This window comes from Oncorhynchus mykiss, chromosome 13, assembly GCF_057628025.1.
Source record: "Oncorhynchus mykiss isolate SJ-2025 chromosome 13, ASM5762802v1, whole genome shotgun sequence".
In the NCBI taxonomy this organism is placed as follows: Eukaryota; Metazoa; Chordata; class Actinopteri; order Salmoniformes; family Salmonidae; genus Oncorhynchus; species Oncorhynchus mykiss.
Window position 1 is genome coordinate 1,233,306 of NC_143034.1, and position 25,093 is coordinate 1,258,398.

At 42.8% G+C, this 25,093-nt stretch overlaps 2 protein-coding genes across 3 annotated transcripts; both read left to right on the forward strand.

Moving 5' to 3' along the window:
* Nucleotides 1–4,157: 4,157 nt before the first annotated feature.
* On the forward strand, nt 4,158–8,558 carry LOC110512994 (actin, cytoplasmic 1). The gene is made up of 6 exons (XM_036972522.2): nt 4,158–4,234; nt 5,629–5,753; nt 6,061–6,300; nt 6,975–7,413; nt 7,526–7,707; nt 7,846–8,558. The coding sequence occupies exons 2-6, from the start codon at nt 5,631–5,633 to the stop codon at nt 7,987–7,989; spliced, it is 1,128 nt and encodes a 375-aa protein (XP_036828417.1). The 5' UTR covers nt 4,158–4,234; nt 5,629–5,630; the 3' UTR covers nt 7,990–8,558.
* A 1,563-nt stretch (nt 8,559–10,121) lies between these two features.
* Nucleotides 10,122–24,798, forward strand: fbxl18 (F-box and leucine rich repeat protein 18). 2 transcript variants are annotated; one of them, XM_090194648.1, is made up of 7 exons: nt 10,122–10,317; nt 14,081–14,284; nt 14,474–14,859; nt 15,151–15,250; nt 15,325–16,406; nt 19,957–20,175; nt 24,306–24,798. In XM_090194648.1, the coding sequence occupies exons 1-7, from the start codon at nt 10,258–10,260 to the stop codon at nt 24,514–24,516; spliced, it is 2,262 nt and encodes a 753-aa protein (XP_090050774.1). In that variant the 5' UTR covers nt 10,122–10,257; the 3' UTR covers nt 24,517–24,798. The 2 variants fall into 2 exon arrangements, with proteins under 2 accessions (XP_090050774.1, XP_090050775.1); XM_090194649.1 differs by lacking the exons at nt 19,957–20,175; nt 24,306–24,798 and adding an exon at nt 19,662–19,904.
* The last annotated feature ends 295 nt before the right edge of the window (nt 24,799–25,093 follow it).

Consider the following 25,093-nt stretch of genomic DNA (forward strand, 5'->3'; position numbering starts at 1 on the left):
TCTCAGCTGCCTGTACAACTCTACCAGCTATCAGCAGCTCTGTGTGTGGGTGAAACAGGATGGTAAGTGGATGTGTCAGACAGGATGATGTATGGTGGGGATGTGTGTCAGACAGGATGGTGTGGATGTGTGTCAGACAGGATGGTGTGGATGTGTGTCAGACAGGATGGTATGGATGTGTGTCAGACAGGATGGTGTGGATGTGTGTCAGACAGGATGGTATGGATGAGTCAGACAGGATGGTGTGGATGAGTCAGATAGGATGGTGTGGATGAGTCAGGCAGGATGACGTATGGTGTGGATGTGCGTCAGACAGGATGGTGTGGATGAGTCAGGCAGGATGACGTATGGTTTGGATGAGTCAGACAGGATGGTGTGGATGAGTCAGACAGGATGGTGTGGATGTGTGTCAGACAGGATGGTATGGATGAGTCAGACAGGATGGTGTGGATGAGTCAGACAGGATGGTGTGGATGAGTCAGACAGGATGGTATGGATGAGTCAGGCAGGATGGTGTGGATGTGTTAGACATGATGTTGTGGATGAGTCAGACAGGAGTGTGTGGTGTGGATGAGTCAGACAGGATGGTGTGGATGAGTCAGACAGGATGGTGTGGATGAGTCAGACAGGAGTGTGTGGTGTGGATGAGTCAGACAGGATGGTGTGGATGAGTCAGACAGGATGGTGTGGATGAGTCAGACAGGATGGTGTGGATGAGTCAGACAGGATGGTGTGGATGAGTCAGACAGGATGGTGTGGATGAGTCAGACAGGATGGTGTATGGTGTGGATGAGTCAGACAGGATGGTGTATGGTGTGGATGAGTCAGACAGGATGGTGTGTGGTGTGGATGTGTCAGACAGGATGGTGTGGATGAGTCAGACATGATGGTGTGTGTGGTGTGGATGAGTCAGTCAGGAGGGTGTGGATGTGTCAGACAGGATGGTGTGGAGGAGTCAGACAGGATGGTGTGGATGAGTCAGACAGGATGGTGTGGATGAGTCAGACAGGATGGTGTGGATGTGTCAGACAGGATGGTGTGGATGAGTCAGACAGGATGGTGTGGATGAGTCAGACAGGATGGTGTGGATGAGTCAGACAGGATGGTATGGATGAGTCTGACAGGATGGTGTGGATGAGTCAGACAGGATGGTGTGGATGAGTCAGACAGGATGGTGTGGATGAGTCAGACAGGATGGTGTGGATGAGTCAGACAGGATGGTGTATGGTGTGGATGAGTCAGACAGGATGGTGTATGGTGTGGATGAGTCAGACAGGATGGTGTATGGTGTGGATGAGTCAGACAGGATGGTGTGTGGTGTGGATGTGTCAGACAGGATGGTGTGGATGAGTCAGACATGATGGTGTGTGTGGTGTGGATGAGTCAGTCAGGAGGGTGTGGATGTGTCAGACAGGATGGTGTGGAGGAGTCAGACAGGATGGTGTGGATGAGTCAGACAGGATGGTGTGGATGAGTCAGACAGGATGGTGTGGATGTGTCAGACAGGATGGTGTGGATGAGTCAGACAGGATGGTGTGGATGAGTCAGACAGGATGGTGTGGATGAGTCAGACAGGATGGTATGGATGAGTCTGACAGGATGGTGTGGATGAGTCAGACAGGATGGTGTGGATGAGTCAGACAAGATGGTGTGGATGAGTCAGACAGGATGGTGTGGATGAGTCAGACAGGATGGTGTGGATGAGTCAGACAGGATGGTGTGGATGTGTGAGCCTCATGTTCATTTTGTTACTCTGCTGCTCTAATGACCTCTGACCTCATCCTACTGCACAAAAAGCCCCCTCTACTCATGGTGGGGCCAGTACTGTAATGATTTTAGTGAACAACGACAGTGCAGCTCCCTTCGTGGGTCTATAGTATGGGTTGTGTGTTGTCTCAGTCTAGTAGGGGATGTGTGTTGTCTCAGTCTAGTAGGGGTTGTGTGTTGTCTCAGTCTAGTAGGGGTTGTGTTTTGTCTCAGTCTAGTAGGGGTTGTGTATTGTCTCAGTCTAGTAGGGGTTGTGTGTTGTCTCAGTCTAGTAGGGGTTGTGTGTTGTCTCAGTCTAGTAGGGGTTGTGTGTTGTCTCAGTCTAGTAGGGGATGTGTATTGTCTCAGTCTAGTAGGGGTTGTGTGTTGTCTCAGTCTAGTAGGGGATGTGTATTGTCTCAGTCTAGTAGGGGTTGTGTGTTGTCTCAGTCTAGTAGGGGATGTGTATTGTCTCAGTCTAGTAGGGGTTGTGTGTTGTCTCAGTCTAGTAGGGGTTGTGAGTTGTCTCAGTCTAGTAGGGGATGTGTGTTGTCTGAGTCCAGTAGGGGATGTGTATTGTCTCAGTCTAGTAGGGGTTGTGTGTTGTCTCAGTCTAATGGGGGTTGTGTGTTGTCTCAGTCTAGTAGGGGTTGTGTGTTGTCTCAGTCTAGTAGGGGTTGTGTGTTGTCTCAGTCTAGTAGGGGTTGTGAGTTGTCTCAGTCTAATGGGAGTTGTGTGTTGTCTCAGTCTAATGGGGGTTGTGAGTTGTCTCAGTCTAGTAGGGGTTGTGTGTTGTCTCAGTCTAGTAGGGGTTGTGTGTTGTCTCAGTCTAGTAGGGGATGTGTGTTGTCTCAGTCTAGTAGGGGTTGTGTGTTGTCTCAGTCTAGTAGGGGATGTGTGTTGTCTCAGTCTAGTAGGGGTTGTGTGTTGTCTCAGTCTAGTAGGGGATGTGTGTTGTCTCAGTCTAGTAGGGGATGTGTGTTGTCTCAGTCTAGTAGGGGTTGTGTGTTGTCTCAGTCTTGTAGGGGTTGTGTGTTGTCTCAGTCTAGTAGGGGTTGTGTGTTGTCTCAGTCTAGTAGGGGTTGTGTGTTGTCTCAGTCTAGTAGGGGTTGTGTTTTGTCTCAGTCTAGTAGGGGTTGTGTGTTGTCTCAGTCTAGTAGGGGTTGTGTTTTGTCTCAGTCTAGTAGGGGTTGTGTGTTGTCTCAGTCTAGTAGGGGTTGTGTGTTGTCTCAGTCTAGTAGGGGATGTGTATTGTCTCAGTCTAGTAGGGGTTGTGTGTTGTCTCAGTCTAGTAGGGGATGTGTATTGTCTCAGTCTAGTAGGGGTTGTGTATTGTCTCAGTCTAGTAGGGGTTGTGTGTTGTCTCAGTCTAGTATGGGTTGTGTGTTGTCTCAGTCTAGTAGGGGATGTGTGTTGTCTCAGTCTAGTAGGGGTTGTGTGTTGTCTCAGTCTAGTAGGGGTTGTGTGTTGTCTCAGTCTAGTAGGGGTTGTGTGTTGTCTCAGTCTAATGGGGGTTGTGAGTGGTCTCAGTCTAGTAGGGGTTGTGTGTTGTCTCAGTCTAGTAGGGGTTGTGTGTTGTCTCAGTCTAGTAGGGGTTGTGTGTTGTCTCAGTCTAGTAGGGGATGTGTGTTGTCTCAGTCTAGTAGGGGTTGTGAGTTGTCTCAGTCTAGTAGGGGTTGTGTGTTGTCTCAGTCTAGTAGGGGATGTGTATTGTCTCAGTCTAGTAGGGGTTGTGTGTTGTCTCAGTCTAGTAGGGGATGTGGGCTCTGTTTTTAACACCGGTTAAGCTAATTATCAGGCTAGCGGGCAGCGCGCCTAACGACCCTGGGCCTCTGGAATGTCAGTATATACACCACAAAGATTTACACTGACTCAAATTACACCAACACCATTCCTCACATGTTAGCTGGACCTTGCATTGTCCCCGCATCACGACCTGACTACAGTTACCTTGTAGCTGTAACGTTAAATCCAATACAAAACCTACTTCCATTTCAACAGGAAGAACCCACTCTACGTTAGATATCTAACTTTAACTATCGCCTTAGTTTAACCATAATCACGGTGGCCATGACAGAAACTATTGATAATACATAAATTATGCCAATGGTTGAATACGACGACACCTATCCTAATCAATGACCTTGTAACGTTAGCTAGGACGTTATATTGTGTATAGTAGTTAATAAGGTTATATTAATTAAAGGGCCTACACTTTATTTTGCCTCCTTTTGAAACAAGTGCTGTCAATGCAGAGGCCCAGTGTGGCACAATGCGTTCAATCCGAGTGGATACGCCCTCGACCAATCAGGAGCCGCCCTGCAGAAAGTTTGCCTTATATGGATAGAGGGGGGTTGCGACGTATGCGGATATAAAACCCGGAGCCTTGGCAACACTTCCTCATTACGTTTCTCACTGCGCAGGAAGAAGGGAGAATAGAGATAGTTTCTCTGATTAACACCGGTAACTTTTCCCCACTAAAACACAGGTAAGAGCTGTAATACTGTGTTTTTAAAATGTTATTTATGTTTAATTGTTAAATTTCAACGTAGACAACTAGTTGTTAGTTATCTGGTTAACTTGTACCGTTTTCAGTGAATGCTCCTAGCATGCTGTCGTCGGTCAGTTTACAGTTACAGTTTTAAATGTGGGTTTTTTTCTGGTCTTTTTTAAAATGTAATTTATATATTTAATTTGATTTGTATCTTAGTTAAATTAGATTTATGTAGCTCAACATCTGAGTGGGTGTGTTAACCGGGGTCTGTCGTATCGTTGACATTTAGTGTAAATTTAAAGTAGTTTAATGGTAGGTCTCCCCACTGTTGAAATGACCTGCTACCGGTTGTACAAAACATTTTGACCGTTTCCCCAATAATGGAGATTGACTTGTTTAAAACTCGCCCTGTTGAGAGGTTAAGGATATCTGTTAAAGTTCACATGCATTAGTCAGGCTGTTGACTCGTTTTTAAAAGTGAGGTAATTGACTTCCTATGTGTTAATGATTATGTTGAGCAACGTGTTGAGTATTTTTATGACTATTTGGCTCAGATTAGTCAGTGCTTTTTGGAGGTCAATGTGTTTTTTTTAAAGGAAACATTTCACACGTTACAAGCCTAAAACATATGGGCATTTAGTGTGATCTGAAATCACGGAAACCTCTCCCTGTGTAACCATATTCAGTAGTGATGTGACCTAGCCTGGGTTATTGTCTGGCTGTTTATCCCGGACCAGGGAGTGGCCTCTCCGTGTAACCTTATTCAGGATAGCTGTGACCTAGCCTGGGTTATTGTCTGGCTGTTTATCCCGGACCAGGGAGTGGCCTCTCCGTGTAACCTTATTCAGGATAGCTGTGACCTAGCCTGGGTTATTGTCTGGCTGTTTATCCCGGACCAGGGAGTGGCCTCTCCGTGTAACCTTATTCAGGATAGCTGTGACCTAGCCTGGGTTATTGTCTGGCTGTTTATCCCGGACCAGGGAGTGGCCTGTCAGACCAACACATGTCAGGGGACGCTCCATCTATTGCCTTATATGGCGACGCCTCGGCTGAAAACACACAGCCTTTTGTCTAGAGGCGCTGTCTGGGTGCGAGTCATCAACTCCGTCTATTTCTACTCTTTCTCTAGTTTTACAACTTAACTACACGACTAACCTTTATGCTGAACATTAAATTAAGCCCCAAAAGCCATTTCAGTTCATGCATTTTTACGATAAAGCAAATTGACTGGTTGTGTAAACGCTGTGTGGGTGAATGGTCTGGACTGTTGCTGTTCAGCGCCACCTAGCGGTCATTCACCGATAGTACACTGGCTCAATAGTGACAGGCAGGCGGCGCACCCCGGTAAAGACGTCAGTCTCATTTCTGTCTTTTTCTTCCCGGTGCAGAAATGGAAGATGAAATCGCCGCCCTGGTCGTTGATAACGGCTCCGGTATGTGCAAGGCCGGTTTCGCAGGAGATGATGCTCCTCGGGCTGTGTTTCCCTCCATCGTGGGTCGGCCCAGACATCAGGTAATATTTTACTCGGCTATTTAACTGAAATATACCAACTTTTTCTGCTATACTGAATGTGAGAACTGTTACATTGCTATTGGAACTAATGTTTGTCACCATTTGACTCTCTAGTCAGCATTACACTGACTGCATTGTGTAGTAGTACACTAGTATGGTTCCCTGTAGAATATTATAATATGTCATTTAATGTTCTGTTGCTATGCAACATTAACGTTAAGGTCCGTTCCAATCAACATCATTGATACTGTAGATCAGCCTTAACATTCCGTGGAGTACGTTGTCACTGACCTGAGTGTGTCTCCAGGGAGTGATGGTTGGGATGGGCCAGAAGGACAGCTATGTGGGAGACGAGGCTCAGAGCAAGAGGGGCATCCTGACTCTGAAGTACCCCATCGAGCACGGCATCGTCACCAACTGGGACGACATGGAGAAGATCTGGCATCACACCTTCTACAACGAGCTGAGGGTGGCTCCAGAGGAGCACCCCGTCCTGCTCACCGAGGCCCCCCTCAACCCCAAAGCCAACAGGGAGAAGATGACTCAGGTAATGTCCCTCTCCTCCACCTTTACTGGTTAGTTCTGCCCGCTCTTCTTCCTTTACTGTTCAGTTCTGCCCTCTCTTCTTCCTCCACTGTTCAGTTCTGTCCTCTCCCCTTCCTCTCCTCTCCTCCAGGCCCTCTGTCCTTACAGCTGATCTGTCACCCCTCTGGAAGCTCCAGGTCTCCTCTGCCTCTCTGCACCCTGCTGACTGCTGGACTGACTAGATTAACCTGTAGGGCCGCCTAGATTAACCTGTAGGGCCGCCTAGATTAACCTGTAGGGCCGCCTAGATTAACCTGTAGGGCCGCCTAGATTAACCTGTAGGGCCGCCTAGATTAACCTGTAGGGCCGCCTAGATTAACCTGTAGGGCCGCCTAGATTAACCTGTAGGGCCGCCTCGATTAACCTGTAGGGCCGTGCTGTGAATGCGCTACTCTAGTGGTTTATATTGACGTTACATCATGTAGGAATGGCTGCTGTGTTTCTTCACTAATGACCGTTTCCCTCTGACTCACTGGTCAGCATGTTCTACTGGGTGCTGTGACTCCTGTCTCTACTGTAGTCCTCCAGCACTGTGACTCACTGGTCAGCATGTTCTACTGGGTGCTGTGACTCCTGTCTCTACTGTAGTCCTCCAGCACCGTGACTCACGTCCCCCTTCTCCTCTCTCGTCTCCAGATCATGTTTGAGACCTTCAACACCCCTGCCATGTACGTGGCCATCCAGGCCGTGTTGTCCCTGTACGCCTCTGGCCGTACCACCGGTATCGTCATGGACTCCGGTGACGGCGTGACCCACACAGTACCCATCTACGAGGGCTACGCTCTGCCCCACGCCATCCTGCGTCTGGATCTGGCCGGCCGCGACCTCACAGACTACCTGATGAAGATCCTGACGGAGCGCGGCTACAGCTTCACCACCACGGCCGAGAGGGAAATCGTACGAGACATCAAGGAGAAGCTGTGCTACGTGGCGCTGGACTTTGAGCAGGAGATGGGCACCGCTGCCTCCTCTTCCTCTCTGGAGAAGAGCTACGAGCTGCCTGACGGACAGGTCATCACCATCGGCAACGAGAGGTTCCGCTGCCCAGAGGCCCTCTTCCAGCCCTCCTTCCTCGGTGAGTCTCTAAACTAACCTCTCTGGATCAGCTGATCCGTGTCTCTGGTAGCCATCTTGTGTTGTGGTTGCCCTGTAGTGACGGCCATTTTGTCTCCTCTCTCTCTCTCCAGGTATGGAGTCTTGCGGTATCCACGAGACCACCTTCAACTCCATCATGAAGTGTGACGTGGACATCCGTAAGGACCTGTACGCCAACACGGTGCTGTCCGGAGGAACCACCATGTACCCCGGCATCGCTGACCGGATGCAGAAGGAGATCACCTCTCTGGCCCCCTCCACCATGAAGATCAAGGTGACTAAATAAACCAAGTCCATGTCTCTGAACCATCGGTCTGCTTCCTCCTGTAGTTAGCAGCATTACCTGATGCTACAACTACAGTGTGACAGTCTGTACTCATGTTAATGTGTCCCCCCCCCGTCTCTCCTCCAGATCATCGCCCCTCCAGAGCGTAAATACTCCGTCTGGATCGGAGGCTCCATCTTGGCTTCTCTCTCCACCTTCCAACAGATGTGGATCAGCAAGCAGGAGTACGACGAGTCTGGTCCCTCCATCGTCCACCGTAAATGCTTCTAAACAACCCGACCCGTACAGACTCTCTCCTCCTTCCCATTCCAATGAAGACTCTGAGTCGGTGTTGCCTGTCAGATCTCCCCCTCCACTGGCGTGTCTTCTCCTGCTGTCGGTCTGTCTGAGAGCCTCCCTGTTTGGCTGGATGGACAGGATGTGATGTCGTCGTTGTCTGACGGTCATGACTCTCCACGTGTCCTGTTAGTTACAGTCTAATGTTTATGTTCCACCACCTTATTGACCTCTATGGAGGTGTTGCTGTCCACCCCTATCCCCTACCTAGTGCGCTAATGACCAGGGCCCATAGGGATCTAGTGCATTACCTAGGGGATAGGGCTGTATTTGGGGCTTTGTGTGGAGGGGGGGGGAAAGCTTAATGTAAATGATTTAATTGATATAAAAACAATATTGTTTTTGTATTTTCTGTCTTATCGATACATGGTCCAGTTTGTTGTTATGCAAAAAGAGGTTTGACCATTCTGAGAGGTGTTCCTCTCTCTGGGGGGGTGTAGGGTGGGGCAGGGGGCTCCTGTTGTGGACCAACACAACTAATAAAGTGCACATGTCTATTGAAATGGTTGTTCTCTTCTGCCTTCCATGGTGTTGATCCGGTTGTACTGGGTACCGTCTGTTTTGGTAACAACCCGCTCCTTCTGCCTTCCTGCCCTGTGAAGTAAAGCGACAGAATTCAGAACATGGTCTGTTATTAGTGTTCTCCCTGTACACCAAGTCAGAACCGTAGGAGAAATGAAGGCTCTTACAATATTACACTTCTCACAAACAGGTTATAGTCAAGTAAAGAACCAAGTCAGAACAGTAGGCCAAATTATTAGGTTGAGGCACATGGGCTACTAACCGCTTCCTACACAACACACTTAGTATTACTTAGCTACAGTATACAGATTTCCCTGCATATTACATTTCTGCAGCAGACGAGACCTTTTCGGATAATTTTTTTTTTTTTTGAATGTGGCACAAATCATCCAGACTGCATCACATCAGGCCAAGATTGTGAGTCCCATAGGGTGGCGCACAATTGGCCCAGCGTCGTCCGGGGTAGGCCGTCAGTGTAAAAAAGGAATTTGTCCTTAACTGACTTGCCTAGTTAAATTAAAAAATTAACAGCATGGCCAATGTTGAATGTTTAATTTTATAATAGGAAAAGAGACCCTTATTCTTAGACTTGAATAGCAGGCTAATGCTTGCAGTTAGCTACTGATTCCTTCCAAATCACTCCTTGTTGAATTTTGCAATTTCCAACTTGTGTAATGTTAATGGTCAATGAGCACTGATACATTTAATCTATAAGTTATCATCTTATGACAAGGATTTGCCAGTAGATTGACTTCATAACTGCTAGCTAAGATTGTGAAAGTATGACATCAGTCCAATCAAAGCTACTGTAGATATAATGATTTGATGTCATTTTATCTGTGGCCAATGACCCGGTGCCGCCTTGGATGGGCACTTCTAATGTAACTCTATGGCAGCACCCAAGGGGCTTGAATTTTCAAGCTCTACCCTTGGACTTGGCGGTGACGTTGTGTCCCCATGAGTGACGGAACACTGAGCCAATTACAGCACAATGCTCCTATGTCTTTTGCTGGCTCTCCCCACCACCACAGAAAGCACCGAGATAGGCTGAAACACCTGCATGTTGGAGCTGCCTTACTCTAGAAAACAAAGAGACCATGTTTGTATGCGGCTTTAACTCAATTATATATTTTTACATTGTTTGCAAACTGATATGTGACACTGCTAAAATAACATGCAAAACAGGCAAGCCCCCCCCCCCCCCAAAAAAAAACACATGTGGGGCTCAAAACAGGGACCTGCCCTGAATGATGGGGCGTCACTGGCGATCCCCATTCTGTCACAGACCCCATAATGGCTACATAATAGAGACACAGATGTCACACCTTTCCTTCTCTATTGGGCAAGACAGACAAGAAATTACCTTTCCTCTTAAATAGGAACTTGTTTCCCATAATGAAAACATTAACAATAATTGCCAATTGAGGCCCTAAAGGAGAATTGAAGTCATTTATTTATTTTATTAGCTAGTATGAACCATTTTGGAGTGAAATTACATTCGTTTTTTTTATAGGGAAGACAACCCTCTCTGGGGAAGACTTTGTAGGTGCGACTTCCGGAAAATGTTCCGTCCTCAATGTTCCGGTGAAACGCAGCGTTTTACTTCCGGTCGTTCCTGTCACATGAAGCTAGTTCTCTGGTGGTAGACATGCACTGATTAAAAACACACACAAAAAAACTATGACTTCGTCTGTTAACGGAAGAATATTGGATGAAGATATGGACAATCAAATTGTACAGGTTGGTTAGAATAACCAGTGTAACGTTAGTAAAACTAGCTGGTTTACTGTTAGCTGTATACTGGTGTTAGCTTGTTAGCTATCTACTCTGGCGCTGTCTTGTCGGTTGTCAAATGGAAATAAAGGCATTGCGTGAGTATGATATTTGGGTGAAAGTGTGCTTTTGATAGCCGGTAACTAGCTATTCGGTTTAATCAGGCTGGTAATACGCAATTCATGTTCAATGTATAAGTTAGTTACAGTCTGAAACGACACATGAAAATGTTCCTTAATAGAGATCTGATCTGGTAGGTATATTACATGACTAAAAGTATGTGGATACCTGCTCGTCGATGGGCATTATTATGGAGTTGGTCCCCCTTTGCTATAACAGCCTCCACTCTTCTGGGAAGGCTTTCCACTAGATGTTGGAACATTGCTGCTATAACAGCCTCCACTCTTCTGGGAAGGCTTTCCACTAGATGTTGGAACATTGCTGCTATAACAGCCTCCACTCTAATGGGAAGGCTTTCCTCTAGATGTTGGAACATTGCTGCTATAACAGCCTCCACTCTTCTGGGAAGGCTTTCCACTAGATGTTGGAACATTGCTGCTATAACAGCCTCCACTCTTCTGGGAAGGCTTTCCACTAGATGTAGGAACATTGCTGCTATAACAGCCTCCACTCTTCTGGGAAGGCTTTCCACTAGATGTTGGAAAATTGCTGCTATAACGGCCTCCACTCTTCTGGGAAGGCTTTCCACTAGATGTTGGAACATTGCTGCTATAACAGCCTCCACTCTGATAGGAAGGCTTTCCACTAGATGTTGGAACATTGCTGCTATAACAGCCTCCACTCTGATAGGAAGGCTTTCCACTAGATGTTGGAACATTGCTGCTATAACAGCCTCCACTCTTCTGGGAAGGCTTTCCACTAGATGTAGGAACATTGCTGCTATAACAGCCTCCACTCTTCTGGGAAGGCTTTCCACTAGATGTTGGAACATTGCTGAGGGGACTTGCATCCATTCAGCCTCAAGAGCGTTAGTGAGGTCAGGCACTGAGGTTGGGTGACTAGGCCTGGCTCACATTCAGGGTTCCAATTCAGCGAAATTCAAACCTTGTCTCATATGTAAAAAAAAAATATATATATACAAAAATTTAGTAAATTTGTCAGGACTGAGACTACTCAGGAACACTCAACATGTTTTGGAAAGCCGTTCAGGCAGAATAAAAAAACAACAACATTGGTTTGATTTTCAGAAGACTGAAGTGGGTTTTGCTCTAACTTTTTACCTGGGCTTTGTTCATTTCTTTTGTTCCTGACAAACTTCCCAGGTGACAAGCATACCCATAACATGATGCTGCCGCCACCATTTTTATATTTAAGTGTGGACTTTCTATAGACGCTGTACCTTTTGGCTCTAAAAAAGTAAACGATAATAACAATGACTAAAAGTTGGGTAAACAAAACTTTCCTGTGGATGTTTTGTGAAAACTTTCGAGCCGCTGAAGGACAACCACAAAGACAACCTGTAGAGTTTTTACATGCATTTTTATTCATCATTCTCTTCGCTTGAAAGGAACATTTACATGACATTGCATTAGTGTCAGGCTGTATGTACCAATGAATTGTGTATTACAGCCTGATTTAATCAAGACTAGTAGCTAGCCAACTGTCACACCACGGGCTAGCTAGACGTGTGTATTTCAGCCTGATTTAATCAAGACTAGTAGCTAGCCAACTGTCACACCACGGGCTAGCTAGACTTGTGAAGGTGGCCCAATATTAGCCCAAGAATGGACTGTTAAAGAAATATAAAGTGCCTTTGGAAAGTAGTCAGCCCCCATGATTTTGGGGCGGCAGGTGCCTAGTGGTTAGAGTGTAGAGGAGGTAGGTAGTCTAGTGGTTAGAGTGTAGAGGAGGCAGGTAGTCTAGTGGTTAGAGTGTAGAGGAGGCAGGTAGCCTAGTGGTTAGAGTGTAGAGGAGGCAGGTAGTCTAGTGGTTATAGTGTAGAGGAGGCAGGTAGCCTAGTGGTTAGAGTGTAGAGGAGGCAGGTAGTCTAGTGGTTAGAGTGTAGAGGAGGCAGGTAGCCTAGTGGTTAGAGGGTAGAGGGGGCAGGTAGCCTAGTGGTTAGAGTGTAGAGGAGGTTCCTAGACTGTTCCTAGACCAGTTAACCCACTGTTCCTAGACCAGTTAACCCACTGTTCCTAGACCAGTTAACCCACTGTTCCTAGACCAGTTAACCCACTGTTCCTAGACCAGTTAACCCACTGTTCCTAGACCAGTTAACCCACTGTTCCTAGACCAGTTAACCCACTGTTCCTAGGCCAGTTAACCCACTGTTCTTAGACCAGTTAACCCACTGTTCCTAGACCAGTTAACCCACTGTTCCTAGACCAGTTAACCCACTGTTCCTAGACCAGTTAACCCACTGTTCCTAGACCAGTTAACCCACTGTTCCTAGACCAGTTAACCCACTGTTCCTAGACCAGTTAACCCACTGTTCCTAGGCCAGTTAACCCACTGTTCCTAGACCAGTTAACCCACTGTTCCTAGACCAGTTAACCCACTGTTCCTAGACCAGTTAACCCACTGTTCCTAGACCAGTTAACCCACTGTTCCTAGACCAGTTAACCCACTGTTCCTAGGCCGTCATTGTAAATAAGAATTTGTTCTTTAACTGACTTGCCTAGTTAAATAAAGGTAAAATAATAAATAAAAACATTACGTTTAGATTGAGTACTTGACTGCCAGAGCCAGTCTACCTCTGAATATAACATAAGATCCTACATACAGGGAATTATTTTTTAAAAATTTATTTAACCTTTATTTAACTAGGCAAGACATTTAAGAACAAATTATTATTGACAATGATGGCCTACACCGGCCGAACCCGGAAGACGTTGTGTCGCCGCCCTATGGGACTCCCAATCACGGCCTACAACGGCCAAACCCGGAAGACGTTGTGTCGCCGCCCTGTGGGACTCCCAATGACGGCCTACACCGGCCAAACCCGGAAGACGTTGTGTCGCCGCCCTGTGGGACTCCCAATGACGGCCTACACCGGCCGAACCCGGAAGACGTTGTGTCGCCGCCCTGTGGGACTCCCAATCACGGCCTACACCGGCCAAACCCGGAAGACGTTGTGTCGCCGCCCTGTGGGACTCCCAATCACGGCCTACACCGGCCAAAACCGGAAGACGTTGTGTCGCCGCCCTGTGGGACTCCCAATCACGGCCTACACCGGCCAAACCCGGAAGACGTTGTGTCGCTGCCGCCCTGTGGGACTCCCAATCACGGCCTACACCGGCCAAACCCGGAAGACGTTGTGTCGCCGCTCTGTGGGACTCCCAATCACGGCCTACACCGGCCAAACCCGGAAGACGTTGTGTCGCTGCCCTATGGGACTCCCAATGACGGCCTACACCGGCCGAACCCGGAAGACGCTGTGTCGCCGCCCTATGGGACTCCCAATCACGGCCGGATGTGATGCAGCCTGGATTCGAACCGGGGACGACAGATGCAGTGCCTTCGACCGCTGCGCCACTCGGGAGCCCTGATTCAGTGATTTCAGTTCTACATATCCTCAGAGGATAGAGGGAACTCGTATCAGCGATTTTAAATTCTACATATCCTCAGAGGATAGAGGGAACCAGTCAAAACAGTTCATCAAGTCTGTCAGTGAATACTAGGTAGAACTGTAATTATGTCTCTCATTCTGTTTCTCCCTCTCTCTCCCTGTCTCTCTGTCTCTCTCTTTCTTTTTTATTTTCTTCCCCAGGCTGTGTGTGTAGAGGATGGGATAGGGGTGGTGTCGGGGTCGATCGGGATGTCAGACTTCTCCGATGAGATCTTGTTAAGTATCCTGCGCTATGTCTCGACCTCTGACCTCGTGAATAACGTTTCCCGGACCTGCCGCAAGCTACACACTCTCTGCTATGACAAGACACTGATGACCACGGTCACACTGTCTGAAGAATACACGGTAACACACACACACACACACACACACACACACACATACACACACACGTTCTGCTATGACAAGACACTGCTGACCACGGTCACACCTTCTGAAGAATACACGGTAACACACACACACACGCTCATACATACACACACACACACACTGCAACAAATAATTTTATCTTAATTCTCTGACTTCCCTCTTCAGGCAGATGACGGCGCTATTCGCCAGGTGCTGAAGCATCTATCCAATCATGTGCAGTCCCTCAGCTTTAGCGGCTGTTATTGGCTGTCGGGTTCTACCATCGACCGCCTGATTCGCTGTCGCTCCCTGGTGCGTCTGGACCTATCAGGTTGTCGCGTCACCTCCCTGCGTCTGTCCCGCCTCCTCTCATCCCTCCCCATCCTCCGATCTCTCGCTTTTGACGTATCGCCTGGCTTCGATTCCGCCCAGCTGAGTGGGGAGGCCCGTGATTCGCTGTCTCGGCTGTCGGCGCTGAGACAGACGGTCCTGACGCCCAGTTACGGGGTCGTTCCCTGCTGCTCCAGCCTCTTCAGTCTGCAGCTGCAGCTGGACATACCTGACGTCACCAGGTGGCACCTTTCAACTGAAACCTCTCTGGTTTGACTGTGTGTTTATAATGTGTGTGTGTTTATAATGTGTGTGTTTATAGTGTGTGTGTGTGTGTGTGTGTGTTTATAATGTGTGTGTTTATAATGTGTGTGTGTGTGTGTGTGTGTTTATAATGTGTGTGTGTGTGTGTGTGTTTATAATGTGTGTGTGTGTGTGTGTGTGTGTTTTATAATGTGTGTGTGTTTTATAATGTGTGTGTGTTTATAATGTGTGTGTGTGTGTGTTTATAATGTGTGTGTGTGTGTGTTTAGGGAGGGTACCAGTATGTGTTGCCAGTTGATGATGGGTCAGAGCAGTGTTCCTCACTACCAACAGCTGGAGGAGTTTACTGCCTGTCTGGCACCTGGAGAGGTAAGGTCAGGGTGTTTATAATGTGTGTGTGTTTATAATGTGTGTGTGTTTATAGTGTGTGTGTGTGTGTGTAGGTGAACCAGACTCTCCTCCTCCTCTACCTCGCTGTGTTCAGTGTTCGTGTTCCGGAGCGTCTCCGCTCCTTCCTGGTTTCAGTTCCTGGTCCGAACCCCGCCCACTGGCCTGCTGCGTCCTCATTGGCCCATAGCCTCGTTCAGCATGGCGACCTGGAAGCCCTGCAGTTGCCTCGCTCCTGGTTGGACGCCACGTCGCTAGGACGGGTCCTTCTTAGCAACGCTCCCAAGCACCTGAACTTCTCCCGTTGCCCCACGTTACGACAAACTGTCATCCAATCGCTGACTGGCACTGGAGTGAGAGACTCGACGCGATTGGTCAGCCTGAATCTTAGTGGTATAGGCCACACCTCCAATTATCCAGAGTGCAGTAGAGTGCGGGGAGAGGAGGAGCTTGTTGCCGAGGCGATGAGCCGGCTGGTTATTTGCTGTCCCAATCTGTCACACCTCAACCTGTTACACACACACTATCACCATGACAACGCACACACACCTGGGCTGGAGGCCAACACACACCTGTGTACCAGCCTGTCTAAACTCACACACCTCCGTTCTCTGGCGCTGCCCGCGTGCGCCCTGTCGGACGGGTCACACACACCGTCCCCTTCCCCCTCCCCCTCCTCTCTGCTGCTGGGACTGAGGAAGCCGTCCCGCGTGGGGCTCCAGACCTACAGGCCAGGCTCCGGGGACTCTCTCCCCAGGGAGGGCACCTCTGGGCTGGGTACCCTGCTGGCCGGCTGCCCCTGTCTGGAGGTTCTGGAGATAACAGGACCGGGCTTCATCTCCGCACTGCCGCGTCTTGAGCCCTGTGCCAGGGTGTGTGTGGATCAGAGGACGTGTGTGAACGCTCGCGGGGTGGGGGACACGCACATTGCGGCTCTCCGGGGGTTCCGGGGGCTGCGGAGGCTGACGCTGGCGGGGCTGCCGGGGGTCTTGAAGGGGACTGGGCTGGTACAGGTGGCTGAGCACTGCCGGGACCTACAGGCATTATCTCTGGCCAACCTGGGGTCTTTAAAGACCTATAACTACAGCGCCTCCCTGCTGGACACACTGAGGAACTGCACCCAGCTCACACAGCTACGGTGAGACTACATACACACTGAGGAACTGCACACAAGTATTACTATATTATAATATTATATTACTACAATATTATAATTTTCATTATATATATATATATATATATATATACACACACACACACATCAACAGGCCTTTCTGTTTTTTACTAGCTACAAACTGTTCTATATATTATATACACAATATATACATTACATATACACATTATATACATTATATATACTATTATATACACATTATATTAATTATATATACTATTATATACACATTATATTAATTATATATACTATTATATACACACTATATTCATTATATATACTATTATATACATTATACACATTAAATACATTATACACATTATATATACATAGACATTATATACATTAATACATTATACACATTATATAAACTATTATATACATTATACATTATATTTACATTATATACTAATACATTATATACACATTATACACATATATATACTATTATATATGTTATACATTATATTGACATTATATACTAATACATTATATATATTATACATTATATACTAATACATTATATTTACATTATATACTAATACATTATATATATATTATACATTATATACTAATACATTATATTTGCATTATATACTAATACATTATATATATTATACATTATATTTACATTATATACTAATACATTATATATACTAATACATTATATATATTATATACTAATGCATTATCTATATTATGCATTATATTTACATTATATACTAATACATTATATATATTATACATTATATTTACATTATATACTAATACATTATATATATTATACATTATATACTAATACATTATATTTGCATTATATACTAATACATTATATATATTATACATTATATTTACATTATATACTAATACATTATATATACTAATACATTATATATATTATATACTAATGCATTATCTATATTATGCATTATATTTACATTATATACTAATACATTATATATATTATACATTATATTTACATTATATACTAATACATTATATATATTATACATTATATTTACATTATATACTAATACATTATATATATTATACATTATATTTACATTATATACTAATACATTATATATATTATACATCAACAGGCCTTTCTGTTCTTTACTGCTGTTCTTTATTAGCCACAAACTTCTACACATTAAATACATGATATATACTATTATATATACTATTATACACATTATACACATTATACACATTATATATATATACATTATATATTTACATACATGATATATACTATTATACACATTATACACATTATATATATATACATTATATATTTACATACATGATATATACTATTATACACATTATACACATTATACACATTATACACATTATATATATATACATTATATATTTACATACATGATATATACTATTATACACATTATACACATTATACACATTATACACATTATATATATATACATTATATATTTACATACATGATATATACTATTATACACATTATACACATTATATACATTATACACATTATATATATATACATTATATATTTACATACATGATATATACTATTATACACATTATACACATTATATACATTATACACATTATATATATATACATTATATATTTACATACATGATATATACTATTATATATACTATTATACACATTATACACATTATACACATTATACACATTATATATATATACATTATATATTTACATACATGATATATACTATTATATATACTATTATACACATTATACACATTATATACATTATACACATTATATATATATACATTATATATTTACATACATGATATATACTATTATATATACTATTATACACATTATACACATTATATACATTATACACATTATACACACATATATATATATATATATATATACACATTACATATTTACATACATTATATACATTATATATATACTATTATGTACATTATATATACTATTATACATGCATTATACACATTATATACATTATACACATATATATACATGATATATTTACATTACATTTACATTATACATTATATATACTATTATGTACATTATATATATACTATTATATACATTATATATCAACAGGCCTTTCTGTTCTAAATTAGCCACAAATTGCTATACACATTATACACATTAAAGAGGAGTGGGAGGCCCCGGTGCACAACTGAGCAAGAGGACAAGTACATTAGAGTGTCTCGTTTGAGAAACAGACGCCTCACAAGTCCTCAACTGGCAGCTACATTAAATAGTACCCGCAAAACACCAGTCTCAACGTCAACAGGGAAGAGGTGACTCAGGGATGCTGGCCTTCTTGCCCATCTTAATCTTTTCTTTTTATTGGCCAGTCTGAGATGAGGCTTTGTCTTTGCAACTCTGCCTAGAAGGCCAGCATCCCGGAGTCGCCTCTTCACTGTTGACGTTGAGACTGGACAGATGAACTCTGCCTAGAAGGCCAGCATCCCGGAGTCGCCTCTTCACTGTTGACGTTGAGACTGGACAGATGAACTCTGCCTAGAAGGCCAGCATCCCGGAGTCGCCTCTTCACTGTTGACGTTGAGACTGGACAGATGAACTCTGCCTAGAAGGCCAGCATCCCGGAGTCGCCTCTTCACTGTTGACGTTGAGACTGGACAGAGGAACTCTGCCTAGAAGGCCAGCATCCCGGAGTCGCCTCTTCACTGTTGACGTTGAGACTGGACAGAGGAACTCTGCCTAGAAGGCCAGCATCCCGGAGTCGCCTCTTCACTGTTGACGTTGAGACTGGACAGATGAACTCTGCCTAGAAGGCCAGCATCCCCAGAGTCGCCTCTTCACTGTTGACGTTGAGACTGGACAGAGGAACTCTGCCTAGAAGGCCAGCATCCCGGAGTCGCCTCTTCACAGTTGACGTTGAGACTGGTGTTTTGCGGGTACTATTTAATGTAGCTGCCAGGTTTTACCAACTGCACTTAAAGAAACTTTTAAAGTTCTTGAAATTTTCCGGATTGACTGACCTTCATGTCTTAAAGTAATGATGGACTGTCGTTTTCTCTTTGCTTATTTGCTTATTAGAGCTGTTCTTGCCATTAATATGGACTTCTTCTGTATACCACCCCTACCTTGTCACAACACAACTGATTGGCTCAAACGCATTAAGAAGGAAATAAATTCCACATTAACTTTTAATAAGGCAAACCTGTTAACTGAAATGCATTCCAGGTGACTACCTCATGAAGCTGGTTGAGAGAATGCCAAGAGTGTGCAAAGCTGTCATCAAGGCAAAGTTATCAAGACAAAGAGTGGCTACTTTGAAGAATCTCAAATATAAAAGATATTTTTGATTTGTTTTACACTTTTTTGGTTACTACATGATTCCATATGTGTTATTTCATAGTTTTGATGTCTTCACTATTATTCTACAATGTAGAAAATAGTAAAAATAAAGAAAAACCCTGGAATGAGTAGGTGTGTCAACTTTTGACTGGTACTGTATATAATGTGTGTGTGTGGGTAGGTTGGAGCAGCCCTACCTGGTGTGTAACGGTGCATTCTGGGAGGCGTTGTCATGTTGTTCTCGTCTCCGCCGCCTCTGTCTCATCTCGCGGAACGGAACCTTCCACCCCGCTGCCGTGGTTACCTTCATGGAGTGTTGCCGTGACGTCATGGTGTGTCACATGTTCTTGGGCGGAACTCTGGTGGCGTGTCGGACGCTACAGAAAACACTGCTAGACCGGTGAGTCTGTCTGTCTGTCTGGGGAGTCTCTCTCTCTGTCTGACTGACTGACTGTCTGTCTGACTGGTGGTGAGTCTGTCTCTCTGTCTGGGGAGTCTGTCTGTCTGTCTGGGGAGTCTGTCTGTCTGTCTGGGGAGTCTGTCTCTCTGTCTGGTGAGTCTGTCTCTCTGACTGGTGAGTCTGTCTCTCTGTCTGGTGAGTCTGTCTCTCTGTCTGGTGAGTCTGTCTGTCTGATCGGTGAGTCTGTCTGGCCGGTGGGGAGTCTGGCTCTCTGTCTGGCCGGTGGGGAGTCTGTCTCTCTGTCTGGCCGGTGGGGAGTCTGTCTCTCTGTCTGTTCGGTGGGGAGTCTGTCTGTCTGTCTGTATGTCTGATCGGTGAGTCTGTCTCTCTGTCTGGCTGGTGGGGAGTCTGTAAGTCTCTCGGTCTGTTCGGTGAGTCTGTCAGTCAAATTCTCTCAACAGAAAAGGATGACATCAATGGTAGGATAGTTCTATATAATGATAGTTCTATATAATCATAGTTCTATATAATGATAGTTCTATATGAGGATAGTTCTATATAATGATAGTTCTATATACTGATAGTTCTATACAATGATAGTTCTATATAATGATAGTTCTATATGAGGATAGTTCTATATAATGATTATATAATATTAGTTCTATATGAGGGTAGTTCTATATAATGATAGTTCTATATGATGATAGTTCTATATGAGGGTAGTTCTATATGAGGATAGTTCTATATGAGGATAGTTCTATATAAGGATTATATACCGATAGTTCTATATGAGGATAGTTCTATATGAGGGTAGTTCTATATGAGGATAGTTCTATATAAGGATTATATACCGATAGTTCTATATGAGGATAGTTCTATATGAGGATAGTTCTATATAATTATAGTTATTTTTAATGATAGTTCTATATAATGATAGTTCTATATAATGATAGTTCTATATAATTATAGTTATTTTTAATGATAGTTCTATATAATGATAGTTCTATATGAGGATAGTTCTAAATAATGATCATATAATGATAGTTCTATATGAGGATAGTTCTATATGAGGATAGTTCTATATAATGATAGTTCTATATGAGGATAGTTCTATATGAGGATAGTTCTATATGAGGATAGTTCTATATGAGGATAGTTCTATATGAGGGTAGTTCTATATGAGGGTAGTTCTATATGAGGATAGTTCTATATGAGGATAGTTCTATATGAGGATAGTTCTATATGAGGATAGCTCTATATGAGGATAGTTCTATATGAGGATAGTTCTATATGAGGATAGTTCTATATAATGATAATATAATGATAGTTCTACATGAGGATAGTTCTATATAATTATTGTTATTTTTAATGATAGTTCTATATGAGGATAGTTCTATATGAGGGTAGTTCTATATGAGGGTAGTTCTATATGAGGGTAGTTCTATATGAGGGTAGTTCTATATGAGGGTAGTTCTATATGAGGGTAGTTCTATATGAGGGTAGTTCTATATGAGGGTAGTTCTATATGAGGATAGTTCTCTGTGAGGATAGTTCTATATAAGGATAGTTCTGTATGAGGATAGTTCTATATAAGGATAGTTCTATATAAGGATAGTTCTATATAAGGATAGTTCTATATAAGGATAGTTCTATATGAGGATAGTTCTATATGAGGATAGTTCCATATAATGATAGTTCTATATGAGGATAATTCTATATAATGATAGTTCTATATAATTATAGTTATTTTTAATGATAGTTCTATATGAGGATAGTTCTATATGAGGATAGTTCTATATAATGATAGTTATATATATATATATATAATGAAAATATAATGATAGTTCTATATAATTATAGTTATTTTTAATGATAGTTCTATATGAGGATAGTTCTATATAATGATAGTTCTATATGAGGATAGTTCTATATGAGGATAGTTCTATATGAGGATAGTTCTATATGAGGATAGTTCTATATGAGGGTAGTTCTATATGAGGATAGTTCTATATGAGGGTAGTTCTATATGAGGATAGTTCCATATAATGATAGTTCTATATGAGGATAATTCTATATAATGATAGTTCTATATAATTATAGTTCTATATAATTATAGTTATTTTTAATGATAGTTCTATATTAGGATAGTTCTATATGAGGATAGTTCTATATAATGATAGTTATATATATATATATATAATGAAAATATAATGATAGTTCTATATAATTATAGTTATTTTTAATGATAGTTCTATATGAGGATAGTTCTATATAATGATAGTTCTATATGAGGATAGTTCTATATGAGGATAGTTCTATATGAGGATAGTTCTATATGAGGATAGTTCTATATGAGGATAGTTCTCTATGAGGATAGTTCTATATAATGATAGTTCTATATGAGGATAGTTCTATATGAGGATAGTTCTATATGAGGATAGTTCTATATGAGGATAGTTCTATATGAGGATAGTTCTATATGAGGATAGTTCTATATGAGGATAGTTCTATATGAGGATAGTTCTATATGAGGGTAGTTCTATATGAGGGTAGTTCTATATGAGGGTAGTTCTATATGAGGGTAGTTCTATATGAGGGTAGTTCTATATGAGGGTAGTTCTATATGAGGGTAGTTCTATATGAGGATAGTTCTATATGAGGATAGTTCTATATGAGGATAGTTCTATATGAGGATAGTTCTATATGAGGATAGTTCTATATAATGATAGTTCTATATGAGGATAGTTCTATATAATGATAGTTCTATATGAGGATAGTTCTATATAATGATAGTTCTATATGAGGATAGTTCTATATAATGATAGTTCTATATGAGGATAGTTCTATATGAGGGTAGTTCTATATGAGGATAGTTCTATATGAGGATAGTTCTATATGAGGATAGTTCTATATGAGGATAGTTCTATATGAGGATAGTTCTATATGAGGATAGTTCTATATAATGATAGTTCTATATGAGGATAGTTCTATATGAGGATAGTTCTATATGAGGATAGTTCTATATGAGGATAGTTCTATATGAGGATAGTTCTATATGAGGATAGTTCTATATAATGATAGTTCTATATGAGGATAGTTCTATATGAGGATAGTTCTATATGAGGGTAGTTCTATATGAGGGTAGTTCTATATGAGGATAGTTCTATATGAGGATAGTTCTATATGAGGGTAGTTGTTTATAAGGATAGTTCTCTATGAGGGTAGTTCTATATGAGGGTAGTTCTATATGAGGATAGTTCTATATGAGGATAGTTCTATATGACGATAGTTCTATATGAGGATTGTTCTATATAATTATAGTTCTATATACTGATAGTTCTATATGAGGGTAGTTCTATATACTGATAGTTCTATATGAGGGTAGTTCTATATGAGGGTAGTTCTATATGAGGATAGTTCTATATAATTATAGTTCTATATACTGATAGTTCTATGAGGATAGTTCTATATAATTATAGTTCTATATGAGGATAGTTCTATATGAGGATAGTTCTATATGAGGATAGTTCTATATAATTATAGTTCTATATACTGATAGTTCTATGAGGATAGTTCTATATAATTATAGTTCTATATGAGGATAGTTCTATATGAGGATAGTTCTATATGAGGATAGTTCTATATAATTATAGTTCTATATGAGGATAGTTCTATATGAGGATAGTTCTATATGAGGATAGTTCTATATAATTATAGTTCTATATGAGGATAGTTCTATATGAGGATAGTTCTATATGAGGATAGTTCTATATGAGGATAGTTCTATATGAGGATAGTTCTATATGAGGATAGTTCTATATGAGGATAGTTCTATATGAGGATAGTTCTATATGAGGATAGTTCTATATGAGGGTAGTTCTATATGAGGGTAGTTCTATATGAGGGTAGTTCTATATGAGGGTAGTTCTATATGAGGGTAGTTCTATATGAGGGTAGTTCTATATGAGGTTAGTTCTATATGAGGATAGTTCTATATGAGGATAGTTCTATATGATAGTTTTATTTGATGATAGTTCTATATGATGATAGTTCTATATGAGGGTAGTTCTATATGAGGATAGTTCTATATGAGGGTAGTTCTATATAATGAAGCCCTCTCCTTCCTCTAGGTTCTCTGTGGAGCGTCCGGCCCTCAGTGTGGTCATCTACCCTCTGCTCCATGAAGACCTTCCATTGGTCATCAGAGACATGCCCCTCCCACTGCTCGATCAACTGACCCTCTTCCAAAGCCGCGTTGCCCAGGCCCCGCCCTCGTCACAATTGGGACACCAGAGAGCAAAGAGGCAACTAGCCAATCAGAGCCCCTCATCACCATGGTGATGCCAGAGAGTGAAGAAGCATCTAGCCAATCAGAGCACCTCAGACCTCATCACCGTGGTGATGCCAGAGAGTGAAGAAGCATCTAGCCAATCACAGCCCCTCAGACTAGAGGTCTTCACGAGTTCAAAAGGTTGGACCTGTCCCGAACTGGACCTGGGACTGTCCCACCCGAACCCGAAGTGCATCAATTATTCTATTTAATATAGAGACTGAGGACAACTAGACCCTTTTCATATTGACATGGTTGGATCCAGACCCGATCTGAGTCAGGAAAAAAGAAAAGTCATATTTTTAAAACTGCTTTATTAATCGAAGCCGATGAAGTGTGAGAGGAGGGAGAGAGACATGCCTCTAGCAGGGAGGGAGAGAGACGTGCCTCCATGCAGGGAGGGAGAGAGTGGTGCCTCTAGCAGGGAGGGAGAGAGAGGTGCCTCTAGCAGGGAGAGAGAGAGAGGTGCCTCTAGCAGGGAGGGAGAGAGAGGTGCCTCTAGCAGGGAGGGAGAGAGAGAGAGGTGCCTCTAGCAGGGAGGGAGAGAGAGGTGCCTCTAGCAGGGAGGGAGAGAGACGTGCCTCTAGC

Bases quoted from the DNA above. Each gene is read 5' to 3' on its own strand.
- fbxl18 (XM_090194648.1), top strand. From the start codon at position 10,258: ATGACTTCGTCTGTTAACGGAAGAATATTGGATGAAGATATGGACAAT. The intron at 10,318-14,080 runs GTTGGTTAGAAT...TTTCTTCCCCAG, and splicing joins TGGACAATCAAATTGTACAG to GCTGTGTGTGTAGAGGATGG. The intron at 15,251-15,324 runs GTAAGGTCAGGG...GTGTGTGTGTAG, and splicing joins CCTGTCTGGCACCTGGAGAG to GTGAACCAGACTCTCCTCCT.
- LOC110512994 (XM_036972522.2), top strand. From the start codon at position 5,631: ATGGAAGATGAAATCGCCGCCCTGGTCGTTGATAACGGCTCCGGTATG. The intron at 5,754-6,060 runs GTAATATTTTAC...GTGTGTCTCCAG, and splicing joins TGGGTCGGCCCAGACATCAG to GGAGTGATGGTTGGGATGGG. The intron at 7,414-7,525 runs GTGAGTCTCTAA...CTCTCTCTCCAG, and splicing joins CTTCCAGCCCTCCTTCCTCG to GTATGGAGTCTTGCGGTATC.